At 42.9% G+C, this 15,383-nt stretch overlaps 1 protein-coding gene across 1 annotated transcript in view; it reads right to left on the bottom strand.

Annotated features, from left to right (window-relative positions):
• The window catches only part of KCTD19 (potassium channel tetramerization domain containing 19), a 2,885,268-nt gene that overhangs the window by 248,680 nt on the left and 2,621,205 nt on the right, over positions 1-15,383 (bottom strand). Inside the window, exon 12 of the mRNA XM_086945566.1 lies at positions 1,974-2,165. Coding sequence (XP_086801692.1) covers positions 1,974-2,165 — 192 coding nt within the window. The remainder of the gene's footprint in view (positions 1-1,973; positions 2,166-15,383) is intronic.

Genomic DNA, 15,383 nt, shown 5'->3' with positions numbered 1-15,383 from the left:
TGAATCCAGTGGCAAAGTGAGTAAGGGACGCATGTCTGGCATACCCTGCCAACTTAAGGTGATCAAAGCAAACACAAGGAGAAGATAGACGGAGCACCGAAATGTTTCAGACAGTTGAATCCATCATCGTTCTTTAGCTCACTTCGCCACCTCAGGAATAAAGGATTTTTAACACCACTTTTCAGATCAGCAAAAAAATGGAATGACAAGATCTCTAAACATTTATCCTATGAACTAGTTCATGTGGCTCAGGTAACTGTATGGCTTCATTCATGAAGGCTGTGAGCTTTATCTGATTCTTTCCATTTCCCCATGATCTTATACTCACCTTAATCCTCCTATTCTTCCTTAAAGACTTTGAGTTGTGCCTCTCAGTTTTTACTTGGAGGGTCCACTAATCTGGCATCGCAATTTTCAAGGAACTGTAGGAAAACATGTGTGCTCTTGTGACTTCCTTCCTTATTTTAGTATCTTCTCAGAATGGATGATCCTTAAAGATGTGGCACATTTTGTCCCTAAAGTGATCTTTGCTTTTCACTTTTAAAAATACATTTTGCACCTTTCTCACAAATCCTACCTCAAAAGACCCTTCAGACTTTATAATGACCTTGAGATGTCATCAGTGATGTCATCAGTGATGTCACTGACCATGTCATGAATAATGTAATATCTGACGTCATCAGCATTTTTTTGCTTGCCTATAACTTTGCCACCGTTTGACAAATCATCACATTTTCCCAAAAAAGTGACATAGTGAGTCTTGTTCTGCATGGGGGTGATCTGACAAGCGTGGGCAGAGAAAAAAGGGGCTACAAAAAAGTGTGTTATCTCATGTTAATTTCAGTAGGACCTTCAGTCGAACCTGCAGCCCAAACTGCTGGACTAAATTACACTAAGTTTGGCAGAAAGGTATATTTTGTTATGCAGATCACGCTTTCAGTTATTTGGTGTGAATCTGTTTTGTAGCTTTAGAGAAATTAGAGGAAATCCAAATTTGTTTATCTGTGTCCGCAACAGCTTTGTGAATAATTATGAGCTCATGCAGGGAAATGTAGAGTTGTTTTTGGCTGCCAACACGTCAGCCAATAAGAGTTGGCAGCCATCTTGGGACTCAGCTTCATCCAATGTGAGGCAGTTTGCTTCCATCCTTCTTTTGTTTGAAAAGACTCTTTTGAGCTACAAAGCTGACACACATGTGTTGATGCACCTGCACTCAGTGAGTGGTACAGAAACCTGGAGAGACTTTGGGCAGCATTTTCAGCACCCCCAAAATGACTTGTTGCTCTCTACTGATGATGGAATTCATTCAGAAACACGTGTCTAGAGTTAGACAGCACAAACCGCATCTACAAGGGTGAAAAATGTACGACCACTACTGAAGGAAGTGTTATCGTGCACTGTAATTCACTGGGGTCAACAGGCATTAAGAGTTACTCAACTCGTGTTTCAAGATTTGGAGAGATACAGCCTGATTTAAATTTCAGTGGTGATGGAACATCTTTTGATTTTGTCAGAATGTCCACCACTATTGGAATAATTTGGTGAGCGAAATCTGCCAATCAATTTTCCTTCTGATTTAGCACTTCCTGTGGAAATCAGAGGTGCTTAAAAGATATGAGAGAAGGAAGGAAGCTATACACAAGTAAAATAACTGCAACAGTGTGCTAACAGAGGCACTGCAAGACACTGTTAAGCAATAAGAAAAAAACATGTTGGCAGGATAACCTAAAAAAGGTATCAAAGGTACTGTAGTGATCACAAATTTGAGTCCGTGGCTAAAATAGCAGTGGTGCATTGTTAGAATTAAAATTCTCAAAAGAGTTGTCATAGAAAAAGTTGTGTATAACACAACAAGATCAAGCTACGTTACTGAAATGCAAACATGAACAACAACATACTTGAAGGTTTCAGGCTAGACCTGTCAGATAAGTTCATTATCACATTACTTTTTGAAATATTAACCTGAAAAATACCTTTGGGCATTCTTTGAGCTTCGGGATTAATCATTTTGATATCCAAACTTTTTGTGGTGTAAACAACACTGTACTTCATTGAAACAATTGAACCATCAATACCCACAACAGGGGGGTGTTCTACTTTCAATATGATCCCAGCATTACCAAAGTCCTCAATAGTTATTCCAAGTGGATCATTGTTGTCTCTTTCTGAAAATAAAGAGAATGATATTATTTCAGGTGAAACAAAATTTCCTTTGAAACTCCCATTATCGTGATGAGGTTAGAATATATTCAGAGTTAACATCTGACAACACGATGACAATAACCGTATGATCTTTTCACAGAAAATGGTAATAAGGAACAGCACAATTTTTTATCTTGCTACAATCTTTACAAAAATGACTCTCCAAATATCCCTAGGTATTGCTGCAATTGAGAGGAGACTTTCAAACAACACGATCAAATAACTCGAAAACAATTTGTATATTCTTTTTATTGATATTATTATTAATAAAAATCAAGGCAAAATCTTATGCATCATCTGTTCCATTTAGTGGATCTGTTTACAGATTGATGTAAATTTTAGGGAGTAATTTGAAATTAATTTACCAACTGAACAATTTACTTACCGGAAGTTACGGGTGCTGTATCTATATAGTCAGAAAATTACAAAAAACAATTTGATGGACAGAATGTAGATCAATGTCTTACATTCACCCCAGTACAAGGATCTGGGCCTAAATCCATCGTTTTTTGCACTCCACACCACCCTGGGTCAGATAATGGCTTTATGCAAATCAGCTCTGACCCTGTGCCCCATGGGAACAGTCCAGTCCGAACTACAACAGCCATATCTTTCCCAGACCGGAATCAAGCATCCGAGGACCGGACCGGTTTCGAGGTAACCCCTCTCATCAGCCCGGCTAGCTTGACTCCAGTGGTGTGGAGGCTCTGGGACCCACGTCTGAGCTACCCCAGTACACTCAGGGAGAAAATTACAAAAAACAATTTGATGGACAGAATGTAGATCAATGTCTTACATTCACCCCAGTACAAGGATCTGGGCCTAAATCCATCGTTTTTTGCACTCCACACCACCCTGGGTCAGATAATGGCTTTATGCAAATAAGCTCTGACCCTGTGCCCCATGGGAACAGTCCAGTCCGAACTACAACAGCCATATCTTTCCCAGACCGGAATCAAGCATCCGAGGACCGGACCGGTTTCGAGGTAACACCTCTCATCAGCCTGGCTAGCTTGACTCCAGTGGTGTGGAGGCTCTGGGACCCACGTTTGAGCTACCCCAGTACACTCAGGTAGAAAATTACAAAAAACAATTTGATGGACAGAATGTAGATCAATGTCTTACATTCACCCCAGTACAAGGATCTGGGCCTAAATCCATCGTTTTTTGCACTCCACACCACCCTGGGTCAGATAATGGCTTTATGCAAATCAGCTCTGACCCTGTGCCCCATGGGAACAGTCCAGTCCGAACTACAACAGCCATATCTTTCCCAGACCGGAATCAAGCATCCGAGGACCGGACCGGTTTCGAGGTAACACCTCTCATCAGCCCGGCTAGCTTGACTCCAGTGGTGTGGAGGCTCTGGGACCCACGTCTGAGCTACCCCAGTACACTCAGGGAGAAAATTACAAAAAACAATTTGATGGACAGAATGTAGATCAATGTCTCCCCGTACCTATATAGTCGCCAGCTTGATGCTCTGATGCCAGTTACTTTCTCATCTTTCCACTCCAGGAGCTTGGAGCCACGATAAGCACTGATCACTGGCGTTACAGACTAAAGCTTCTGTAAGGGTGTTCCCTACCATTGTATGTGAATTAATTGGAACATTTTTCCTTGTTCTACATCGTCTTCTTAACAACAAAATGGAAACGTTTTAATCAGATTTTGATTTTAATATTAGCTTGTATGTTTTATCGAAACCTTTTGGAGGAGTGTTTTTCTCAAAAAACGGCTATATGTAGTCAGTTTCAAACTATTTTCTACTCATGCTTGTGCGGCAGCAGTTTAGAATATTGATCTTTTGTCAGATCAACTGACATTCTAACTGAAAGATAGCAGAGAGAGCAGCATCTTATGACTGCTGTTAGCTCTTCCAGTCACGCAAAAGGTAAAGTTAGCCTTTTTCTGACGCAAATGTGCTCTAAATCTAGTGTTCCTTTTGCCCCAGGAAACAGAGCAGACCCTATATATCTTTTGTGTTCTATTCCAATGCCAACAATTCTGAAAAGAAATGGATGTAAAATATATTAAAACCCAGCAGGGTAGGCTGGAAGGTACATGTACAGCACAGACACTCCGGGGTGGGGTACTGTGTGGGAAAGTTTGGGTCCCCGAAGTGCGATGTGGTGGCACCACCCTGGGTCAGATAATGGCTTTATGCAAATCAGCTCTGACCCTGTGCCCCATGGGAACAGTCCAATCCGAACTACAACAGCCATATCTTTCCCAGACCGGAATCAAGCATCCGAGGACCGGACCGGTTTCGAGGTAACACCTCTCATCAGCCCGGCTAGCTTGACTCCAGTGGTGTGGAGGCTCTGGGATCCACGTCTGAGCTACCCCAGTACACTCAGGGAGAAAATTACAAAAAACAATTTGATGGACAGAATGTAGATCAATGTCTCCCCGTATCTATATAGTCGCCAGCTTGATGCTCTGATGCCAGTTACTTTCTCATCTTTCCCCTCCAGGAGCTTGGAGCCACGATAAGCACTGATCACTGGCGTTACAGACTAAAGCTTCTGTAAGGGTGTTCCCTACCATTGTATGTGAATTAATTGGAACATTTTTCCTTGTTCTACATCGTCTTCTTAACAACAAAATGGAAACGTTTTAATCAGATTTTGATTTTAATATTAGCTTGTATGTTTTATCGAAACCTTTTGGAGGAGTGTTTTTCTCAAAAAACGGCTATATGTATTCAGTTTCAAACTATTTTCTACTCATGCTTGTGCGGCAGCAGTTTAGAATATTGATCTTTTGTCAGATCAACTGACATTCTAACTGAAAGATAGCAGAGAGAGCAGCATCTTATGACTGCTGTTAGCTCTTCCAGTCACGCAAAAGATATAGTTAGCCTTTTTCTGACGCAAATGTGCTCTAAATCTAGTGTTCCTTTTGCCCCAGGAAACAGAGCAGACCCTATATATCTTTTGTGTTCTATTCCAATGCCAACAATTCTGAAAAGAAATGGATGTAAAATATATTAAAACCCAGCAGGGTAGGCTGGAAGGTACATGTACAGCACAGACACTCCGGGGTGGGGTACTGTGTGGGAAAGTTTGGGTCCCCGAAGTGCGATGTGGTGGCACCACCCTGGGTCAGATAATGGCTTTATGCAAATCAGCTCTGACCCTGTGCCCCATGGGAACAGTCCAATCCGAACTACAACAGCCATATCTTTCCCAGACCGGAATCAAGCATCCGAGGACCGGACCGGTTTCGAGGTAACACCTCTCATCAGCCCGGCTAGCTTGACTCCAGTGGTGTGGAGGCTCTGGGATCCACGTCTGAGCTACCCCAGTACACTCAGGGAGAAAATTACAAAAAACAATTTGATGGACAGAATGTAGATCAATGTCTCCCCGTATCTATATAGTCGCCAGCTTGATGCTCTGATGCCAGTTACTTTCTCATCTTTCCCCTCCAGGAGCTTGGAGCCACGATAAGCACTGATCACTGGCGTTACAGACTAAAGCTTCTGTAAGGGTGTTCCCTACCATTGTATGTGAATTAATTGGAACATTTTTCCTTGTTCTACATCGTCTTCTTAACAACAAAATGGAAACGTTTTAATCAGATTTTGATTTTAATATTAGCTTGTATGTTTTATCGAAACCTTTTGGAGGAGTGTTTTTCTCAAAAAACGGCTATATGTATTCAGTTTCAAACTATTTTCTACTCATGCTTGTGCGGCAGCAGTTTAGAATATTGATCTTTTGTCAGATCAACTGACATTCTAACTGAAAGATAGCAGAGAGAGCAGCATCTTATGACTGCTGTTAGCTCTTCCAGTCACGCAAAAGATATAGTTAGCCTTTTTCTGACGCAAATGTGCTCTAAATCTAGTGTTCCTTTTGCCCCAGGAAACAGAGCAGACCCTATATATCTTTTGTGTTCTATTCCAATGCCAACAATTCTGAAAAGAAATGGATGTAAAATATATTAAAACCCAGCAGGGTAGGCTGGAAGGTACATGTACAGCACAGACACTCCGGGGTGGGGTACTGTGTGGGGAAGTTTGGGTCCCCGAAGTGCGATGTGGTGGCAGATAATTTTTCCTGTTCATAGGAGTCTCTGTGTAGGGCTTGGACCAAGGCCCAAGCAGGAAATCAGTAGTGTCTCATTAACACGGAGAAGCTGTTCTGCTGGGTCCTGGCTCTAGCACTTCTGTTAAAACATTCATCTTGACTGCCAGCAAGGGCAAGCTGAGGTCCAAGACCTTGGCTGCCTTCCTCCCCATCATATGAAAGGACACTCCTTTCTTCATAGCCACGGTAGGCGTGAAGGAACCAAAATATTATACTAATGGACTATACTCACCAATAGCCCATATACCTTATTCATGAATAATAAATCAGTCGGCAATGGAGAAGGTTCAATTGTTTATTCTGCAAATACAAGCCCTGACAAGGGAGCCTCAGTCTACACGACCCTCGGAGGTGCGCAGAGTAGACTGACTACATACAAGCAGGGCAAAGCATATATACGTTTCACACATAGCACAATGTCACCTTACTAGGAAATATACAACTTGTCAGTGAGCCAACAGGAAGACCCATATAAGGCACAATTAATTGCTAGTAGCTAGGCCTAAGCTATTCCGGGGGCAGGTCAGTAAGGTGCCTCCCTTTCTATCTGTAGCTCAGGAAGTGCAGGAACGGGATCTGCTAGAATGTGCGCATCCCACAAGAAGGGCAGGTGTGACCGTGGGTTTCCCTGAGCTACAAACTAGCGAGTGGAGCAGACAGCTAAGTCTGCCATTGTGGTTTCGTGCAGAAAGCTTAATCACGTGATTTCAGGGAAACAGTACTTGAAACAGAGAAACTAAACAAGATGGCTCCGGTCACACCAATAGGTTTAAGCAGCACTAAAGTGAATCGTTCCTAACTTCAATAATACAATGAGAATAATGGAATGCTAACGTGCGGTTATGAGGTTATATTGTATATATTAGGCCAATAACATGTATTTATCGTATTTATATCCCATCAGACGGCCCTTTTGGCCTACTATAGCCAATATAACTAGATTTATTCTACAAACACTCCCTCATCGATCTGCATAAGATCTGAGACCTCCTTCTGGATCACTTGTTTGTCGACTTTGGCCTGTCAGGAGATGTTCAAGGCAGACGTTATTCTAGCCGCACAGAAAGAACAGCAAGCCGGGCCACAATGGAGACAAAGGCAGCAAGTAAATATGACTTCAAAGGCTCCGGAAAGAATCATGAATATCTTCCAACCCCAGGTAGATGGTAGATAAAAGACCCCAGAACCATCCACTTTAGGGACCAAGTACCATTGTCGACATGTGCTTCACTAGCTAACCGGTGTAGTTTCTGAATTGCAAGGTGTATGGTAGGGGCTGAATCAGGAATGAAAACACAACAAGAGCTGCGATCACGCAGCAGGCTCCACCCCTATCTGCTAGGATGATGTCAAGAACCATTCGGTTCTGGAGCGAAACAAGCCTCGTAGCCTGAAGCTCAACGGTAATGTTGGTCAGAATCCGAGTTGTGGTCTGAACCACGTTTTCCACTATTCTCGACAGGCGTCTTATACTACGGCTATTGAAAATCTGTCCCCCAAAAGGAGTGAGACCTTTGGCAATGTCTTCAAACTTGCAAGGAGGTGTCTGTCTGATCAGTACTATCAGTATCTAAACTCCTAATGCTCCGGTTAGATTCTATCTCTCGTCTAACTAGTTGATGTGTCTTATGATAGTCAGATGGGACAATATAAACTGGGGGGTAGAGGAATGAGAGATAACACCGCCCTGCCCATCCCCGGGGAAGCCAAGTATATGCGTTTTCACTGCACACAAAATACACATTAGGGGGAGTAATCACAGGAGGAGTGCTGTATGTCTGCAAGGTGTAAGTGTAATTACATCTACTGCTTCCTACCTTAATATGACCTCGACCCTGTATGCAAAAGGGGGAAGTACTATTTATAATGGGAATTGGCAAAGCTTTGTCATTAGTGTCATTTTGTTCCTTAAAATGCTGAAAATACGTGGTGGAGTTGAAAAGTTCAGAATCCTGCATTTCCTCTTGTAACCAGGTAGCATTTCTATATTCAGTGTATACATTCATACAAGCATTTGGTTCTAAGGATCCCTCTCCTCAATTTCCTTCGACATCAAATCCTTGGTGCTGCTCTATATATTTCAGAATGGCCTCATAGTCCTTTTCAGTATATATCTTAGGTTCAGCTACATAGTGGGAATACATCAGTGACAACAATTGGAACCAGGCTTCACTGCTGGCTAAGTGGGACAAGGGCAGGGAAATTAATAGTTCATGCTGAAGCATTACTGACTGGAGGAACCTACAGACCCAACAATTCGTCTTGTTGGTAGTGCTATGGGTCTGATGTAACATTTCGATAAAAACATTTTTCGCATAAGTTTCTCTGTGTCTAGCCTTATGTGGAGGTAGAGAATAAAAGAGATGTTCTTCCAGGGCAGGGGTAGTTCCTAGCAGTTTCTGTACAGGGTGCTGAAATTCTAAATACACAAATACACATTAAAATTACCGTGATTACAACAATAAAAGCAACGAATGCTACCTTCACTCTGGTGGTCCATCCGGAAAACAATTGGACGTTCATCCTCCATGACAAATCGGGCAAAAGAAAACATGCTCTCTATAAGTCCAAATTCTAACTCGGATCCTCTCTAAAAGTCCAAATCTAATCTTTGTATCCACAAAGCACGCACACCACTAGAGGGTTCTTCTTTTCCACTGAGGGATCTTCTCCCTGTGTCCGTTGGAGCCTCACAGGCAGACTCCTATCGTTCATCAAAAAGAACAAGCCTTTGTATCCCAATAGTGCGGCCCTTAACTCAGACCTAATTTTCTGAACAGAGTTATTTAACACAATGTTCCAAGCTCTCAACGGGTTCAGTCCAGTGTTTTGCTCAGTACCCCAGTAATTCTATCCGATGTTTTTCAACTCAAGTCTCTGTCTAGCTCCTACCATTGGAAGCTGGGGTACTGCGCTGTTTTCGGGGCCGCAGGTCGTATTTACAACTGCCAGGTTGCTCCTGGTCAGAAAACAATTCTGCTGCAAGGGCATCTGATGCATTCAAAACCTGTGGTGCCCTGGAAATGACAGCTTCCGCTGATTGAGCTGTCTTACTTTCAACTGTGGGCAACACCTCACTTGCTTGCCCTACTTCTTGGGCGTCTGAAAAGGGCACAAAACTTTGAATCAGCTCTCCTTCCTGGCTCGGAACTCCTCCTTGGTTCCTTAGATCAGATGGCAGAGGCAGCGGCAGGCGTTTTAGATGAGTGACATGGATCCAGTGTTTTCTTCCATGCACTTTCACCGTCGTTCTAGTTACCAGGAGGATCTGGTAGGGTTCTGAACACCTGGGTTCCAAACTCGATTTACGTTGGTAATTCTTCACCAGTACCCACTGGCCAGGTTCCAACCGATGTCCAGGACCCTCCGGTAGTGGCAGCAATGTGTCCGATACCTGTTGATGAATAGAACGCAAATCTTTAGTCAAGGTGTACAGGTAGTCTGTCATCAAAGGGTAATCAATATCCCTAAAGGAACGGGGTCTGGGGACTCCCCACACATTGGCGGGGCGGCTAAAGATCACCTCATAAGGAGACAATCCAGTTCTAGTGTGAGGGGTTGTTCTCAGAGACAGCAGTGCCAAAGGGAGTGCATCGGGCCAATTTAATCCAGTACTCTCACAAATTTTAGCCATTTTTAATTTCAGGGTGCCATTATATTTTTCAACTAGTCCAGCCGACTGGGGGTGTCTGGCGGCATGGAACTTCTGTTTTATCTGCAATCCCTTACAAACACTCTGTACTAGCAGAGCATTAAAATGATGCCCGTTGTCGGACCAGATGACACGGGGCAAGCAATATCTGGGCACGTACTCTTTAACCAGGGCTTTGGCAGTTGCAACTGCAGTGGCTTCTTTAGTAGGGTAGGCTTCAGCCCATTTGCTAAAAGCACATACCACCACTAATACATACTTTAGATTATTCACTCTTTCCATCTGGATGTAATCAATTTGTATTACATCAAAAGGCAAGGATGGTGGGGCAAAATTTCCACTCAAAACAGGTTCTCTACCTCCAGGATTGTGGAGTAAACACACCGGGCAGTATTTCACTATATGTGCTGCAGTTTTGGAAATGTTTGGGTTGTTCCATACTGGATCTAACATGGCACAAATACCTTTTGCGCCTATGTGGGCTGGACCATGGGCCATTGTCACTACAGCCTATACTGATGCATTGGGCAGTAACCATTGCTGCATCTCAGATAGATCTATCCAACAATCATTCTTATCTAGTTTTTCTACTTCCTGTTCCCATCTCTGTACTTCATCTATTGTTGCTTCCTTCTGTAGTTCTCTCACACTTTCAATAATATTGTCAAACAGGGATGTTTTTGCTACCCACCGAGCCGATGTTCTAGGGAACATGGGGTTCATTCTAGTCTGGGCTGTTTCTTTCGCTACTGAATCAGCAAAAGCGTTTGCCTTTCCAGTGGAATCAACAATTTTTTTATGGGCACTGCACTTGATGATGGCCACTTTCTCTGGTAGTGTCAAACCAAATAACAATCAGTCAATTAAGGGGCCATGTTGATTTTTCGGGCCATGTGTAGTAAAGAAACCCCTCTCCCTCCACAGCTTCCCCAAACTATGGGCCAAAAAAATGTTCACCCTCAGCCCTTCACTCAATTTGCATGCTCTCAACAAGGCTATTAGTTCAGCTGCTGTCAAGACCACTCTGGCTGCAGTTTACATGGACAGATATTTCAAGAAGAAAAGACTTCTAAAACAAAACCCTTTAAAACATAGACATTGGAAGAAACGTCATGTGGTGTCAGGTTATTTCCTGCGGCGGTGCTTGCTCAATAGCAGAGCACAGGGTCTGGAAATGGCGAGCGCGTGGCGCCGTGGCAAACACCAAGGTTGCCGCTCTAGTGTTTGATGTCACGCGACTCGCAGCTGCATGAAGCGCGCGTTTTGATTTTAACCTGCGCACTTCAACTGTATCCTGACCGGAGCAGCAGCGTTTCCAGAGTTCGGCGTTCATAGAAATTCTTCAGCAAGTCAAGTATTGAAAAAACTATCGCATGCGCAACGAGGGATTCAAGTAAGGACAGCTTGTTAATTAAAAGACTCTGAACTTTCAGCCAGGAATGTTTCCACACGGAACGGAAATCTAAGTCAGCATCTGTTTCTTGTCTATCTTATTGAAAACTCAGAGACTGTTGTTTTTTGAACAATTAGTGGTTTTTATTGCTTCCATTCGAGAACTACTACTTAATCCTTCCCATTTATTCGAGTGAATAGAACTCATAAATCCTTTACTTTTCCGGTTGCTTAGAATAAGGAACTTCTTATACTCCTTAGTGACGTTTAACTAGGGAAGTCCACAGAAGCCTAGCAGTTGAAGATAATTAGAAAAGTCGTCTGAATCTGTGACAGGTAATTAAAAGCCTACACGCATGTTATAAAATCCAAACACAAAAAGTATGGGAATGTACTAATGTATGATATTGTTTTAATTACAGTACTTCAGATTCAGAGAGGCAAAACCCATTCAGAGAGAACAGCAATAACCTATGGTTCTGGGGTAAGATTAGTTCACGAGTGATAATAGAGTATTATAAGTTGGTATACAGTATACAGTGTAGTACATATATTTATTCCTCTGCAGGACACTACTCGAGGCCCAAACAGAACCAGAAGAGGTGTCGTATCCATCGCCATAGGTTGTCTCTCTCTCAATTTTTTGTTTTATCCACTTCCCCTTTCCCTTCTACGTCAGGGGTTGCTACAATATTTAATGTTGAGCGGCAACTGAGGTGGAGGGGCGTTGGGACCAGCATCGACTCCTGTGGACCACGGACATCTTGACAGATTGAAGTGCCACACGTCCACCTGGGTCGATATGGCTGAGGGGTTGGATTTAAAATCTTTAGCTGAAATATTAGAGGGGTTGCAAAATCAATTGTCCCAGTCAGCTGAAGAGAATAGAGCCCTTAGAGATGAAATAAAACGTTCTCAACAGGAAACCCATCAGGTAAAACTACAAATGGAAAGATTCATGGCGGAAGCTACCCCCCTGCCTAGATTAAGTTCTACAAACACTTCTGCGGCAGAAGCTACTACGCAGGTTATACATTCAGTGGCCCCGGTAGTCCCATTAGCCAATCCGGAAAGGTTCAGTGGGGATCCCAATAAGGCCCAAATCTTCCTTACTCAGTGCTCACTGCATTTCTTGTGCAGGTCGGTGGTGTTTAAGGAGGATCATGTTAGGGTAGCCTTCATGCTGTCGTATATGAGTGGTGATGCCGCAGCTTGGTCCATGCCCTTGATCACTCGCAACGATCCTGCCTTGTATGATTTTGAGCGATTTAAGAAGGAGTTTTTGCGGATATTCGACAGAAGAACTGCTAACCAAGCTACAGATAATGAACTATTGGATATTAAGCAAGGGAATCGTGATTTAATTGCTTACATTGCCCAGTTCAACAGATTGATTGTAGAAACTGACTGGCCTAATGAGAAGCGCTCCGCTATATTTTATCGTGGCCTCAAGGATGATTTAAAAGACGCTCTCGCACAAATTCCCAAAAGACCACAAGAGATTTCTGAGCTAATTGACTTGGTCCTCCAAATTGATCATCGACTGTATGAAAGACGATCTGAGAAAAGAAAAGATTTTAAGCCATTCATACCCCGATTAGATCGCATGAAACCTGAAGGTAACAAAACTGATGCGAACTCTAGTGAAGAACCTATGCAAATTGGGTCAATAAGGGGGCCCTTGTCCAAAGAGGAGAAAGAAAAGCGGAGGAATAATCAACTATGTCTTTATTGTGGGTCTTCCGGGCATTTTGTGAAGGAATGTCCTAAAAAACCAAAATTCAACCAAGGGTTAAAAGACAGATCCCATCAGTAGAGGGAGTTGCCCTGGTGGGATGTAGCAGTGAGTCAACTCAGGAACCTCAACAATTGATAAACACTTTGCAGTCGTCGGCCCCTCATCTTACCGTCTCTTTCACAGTGAAATTTGGTGTGCATGAGATTAGAGGAGTATCTGTGATGATTGATTCGGGAGCCACGGGCAATTTTTGTGATTTGAATTATGCCAAGGAAATGGGCATTAACTCAATTAAGAAGAAAAACCCAGAAGTCGTGAAAGCAGTTGATGGTACCAACCTCACCTCAGGACCCATTGTGGAAGAAACAGGGACATTGGAGCTGGTGGGATTGCAAGACCATCGGGAATTTATAAGGTTTAGTCTTATTGACGCTCCCCAATTTCAATTAATTTTGGGATTACCATGGTTGTCTGAGCACAACCCCACCATTGATTGGGAACGTCGCACAGTGAAAATGAATTCTGAACATTGTCGGTTGAACTGTTCCACTGGAGTTAGACCGAAAGTAGTGGAATCCCCAGCTTCCACACTAGCAGTGCTCAGCGTCAGCGCATGTGTCATAGGAACCCAGTCAATACCTAAAGAATATCATGATTTAATTGCTGTGTTCGACAAAAGTAATGCCGAGAAATTACCTCCTCATAGGGAGTACGACTGCAAAATTGAACTGGAACCGGGGGCTATCTTACCCTGCAGTCGCATCTATGCGCTAACTGAAAACGAGAATCTCTACCTCAAAGAATACTTGGATGAATATTTAAAAATAGGATTCATCAGACCATCTCAGTCACCGGTGTCTTCGCCTCTGTTTTTCCGGCCTAAAAAAGATGGGACTCTTCGAACGTGTATCGATTATAGAGCTTTGAATCAAGTCACGGTGAAGAACAGATATCCCCTGCCTCTAATTTCTCAACTCTTAGATCAAGTGAAAGGAGCTAAGATCTATACCAAGTTAGACCTTCGAGGAGCATATCATCTGGTAAGAGTTGCAGAAGGAGATGAATGGAAGACTGCGTTCCTGACGAAGTATGGACTATACGAATACCAGGTGATGCCTTATGGTTTGAGCAATGCTCCCGCAGCTTTTCAGCACTTGGTCAACGATGTCCTACGAGAATTCTTGGATCGAGTGGCAGTGGTATACATTGATGACATCTTGATTTTTTCCAACTGTATTGAGGAACATGTGATGCATGTACGAGCAGTCTTGCAAAGGTTGTTGGAAAATCAATTATACGTGAAGCTGGAAAAGTGCTTGTTTCATGCGGAACGTGTGGAATTTTTGGGTTTTGTCCTGTCGGCAGATGGCGTGGAGATGGACGATTCCAAGGTTCAAGCCATTCAAGATTGGGCTTCGCCAAAAAGTGTGAAAGAAATACAAAGCTTCATTGGGTTCGCTAATTTCTATCGAAGGTTTATTCCCAACTTCTCAGATAAGGTTTCACCAATAACTAAATTGCTGAAAAAAGGTAAGAAATTTAAATGGTCCGATGAAGCGGAAGTGGCTTTTCAAACTTTAAAAAAGGCTTTTGTGACCGCCCCGGTCTTAATGCACCCAGATCCTGATCAAGAGTATTATGTAGAAACGGATGCTTCAGATTTCGCCACGGGCGGTATTTTGTCACAAAGAGATAAATGCACCGGACAACTTCATCCAGTGGCATATCGCTCCAGGAAATTATCAGAGCCAGAAAGCAATTACTCCATTGCAGACAAAGAGTTGTTGGCAGTCAAAGAGGCGTTTCAGGATTGGCGACACTATTTACTAGGAGCCAAACATTGTGTGACGGTGTTCACTGACCACAGAAACTTACAATTCCTCAAATCAGCAAAAACTCTCACCCCTCGTCAACTAAGGTGGTCCTTGTACTTTTCAGAGTTTGATTTTGTGATCACTTACAAACCTGGAGCTCAAAATGGTAAAGCTGATGCTCTATCTAGAATGAATGTTGCGGCGGAAACCAAACCTTCACTTCCAGAACCCATCATTCCTATGAACAAGATCATTGGAGCAATCCATTTACAAGAATTCACTGAGGATATCTTAAAAAATCACTCTGATGAATTAAAAAACTGGGCAGATTCAGATGTCAAGAAATCGGTGGATGGTGGTCTACCATTTTATGAAAATAAGTTGTACTTGCCTACTGAGGAAATGCAAGAAAAGGCCATGAAAAGTTGTCATGATGATCGTCTAGCCGGGCATCGTGGTGTAAAGAAAACGTTGGAGTTGATCAAGAG

This window comes from Lissotriton vulgaris, chromosome 12 (genome assembly GCF_964263255.1).
Source record: "Lissotriton vulgaris chromosome 12, aLisVul1.2, whole genome shotgun sequence".
Lineage (NCBI taxonomy): Eukaryota > Metazoa > Chordata > Amphibia > Caudata > Salamandridae > Lissotriton > Lissotriton vulgaris.
Note: the sequence above shows the minus strand (reverse complement) of the source record. Positions and strands in the feature narration are given on the sequence as shown.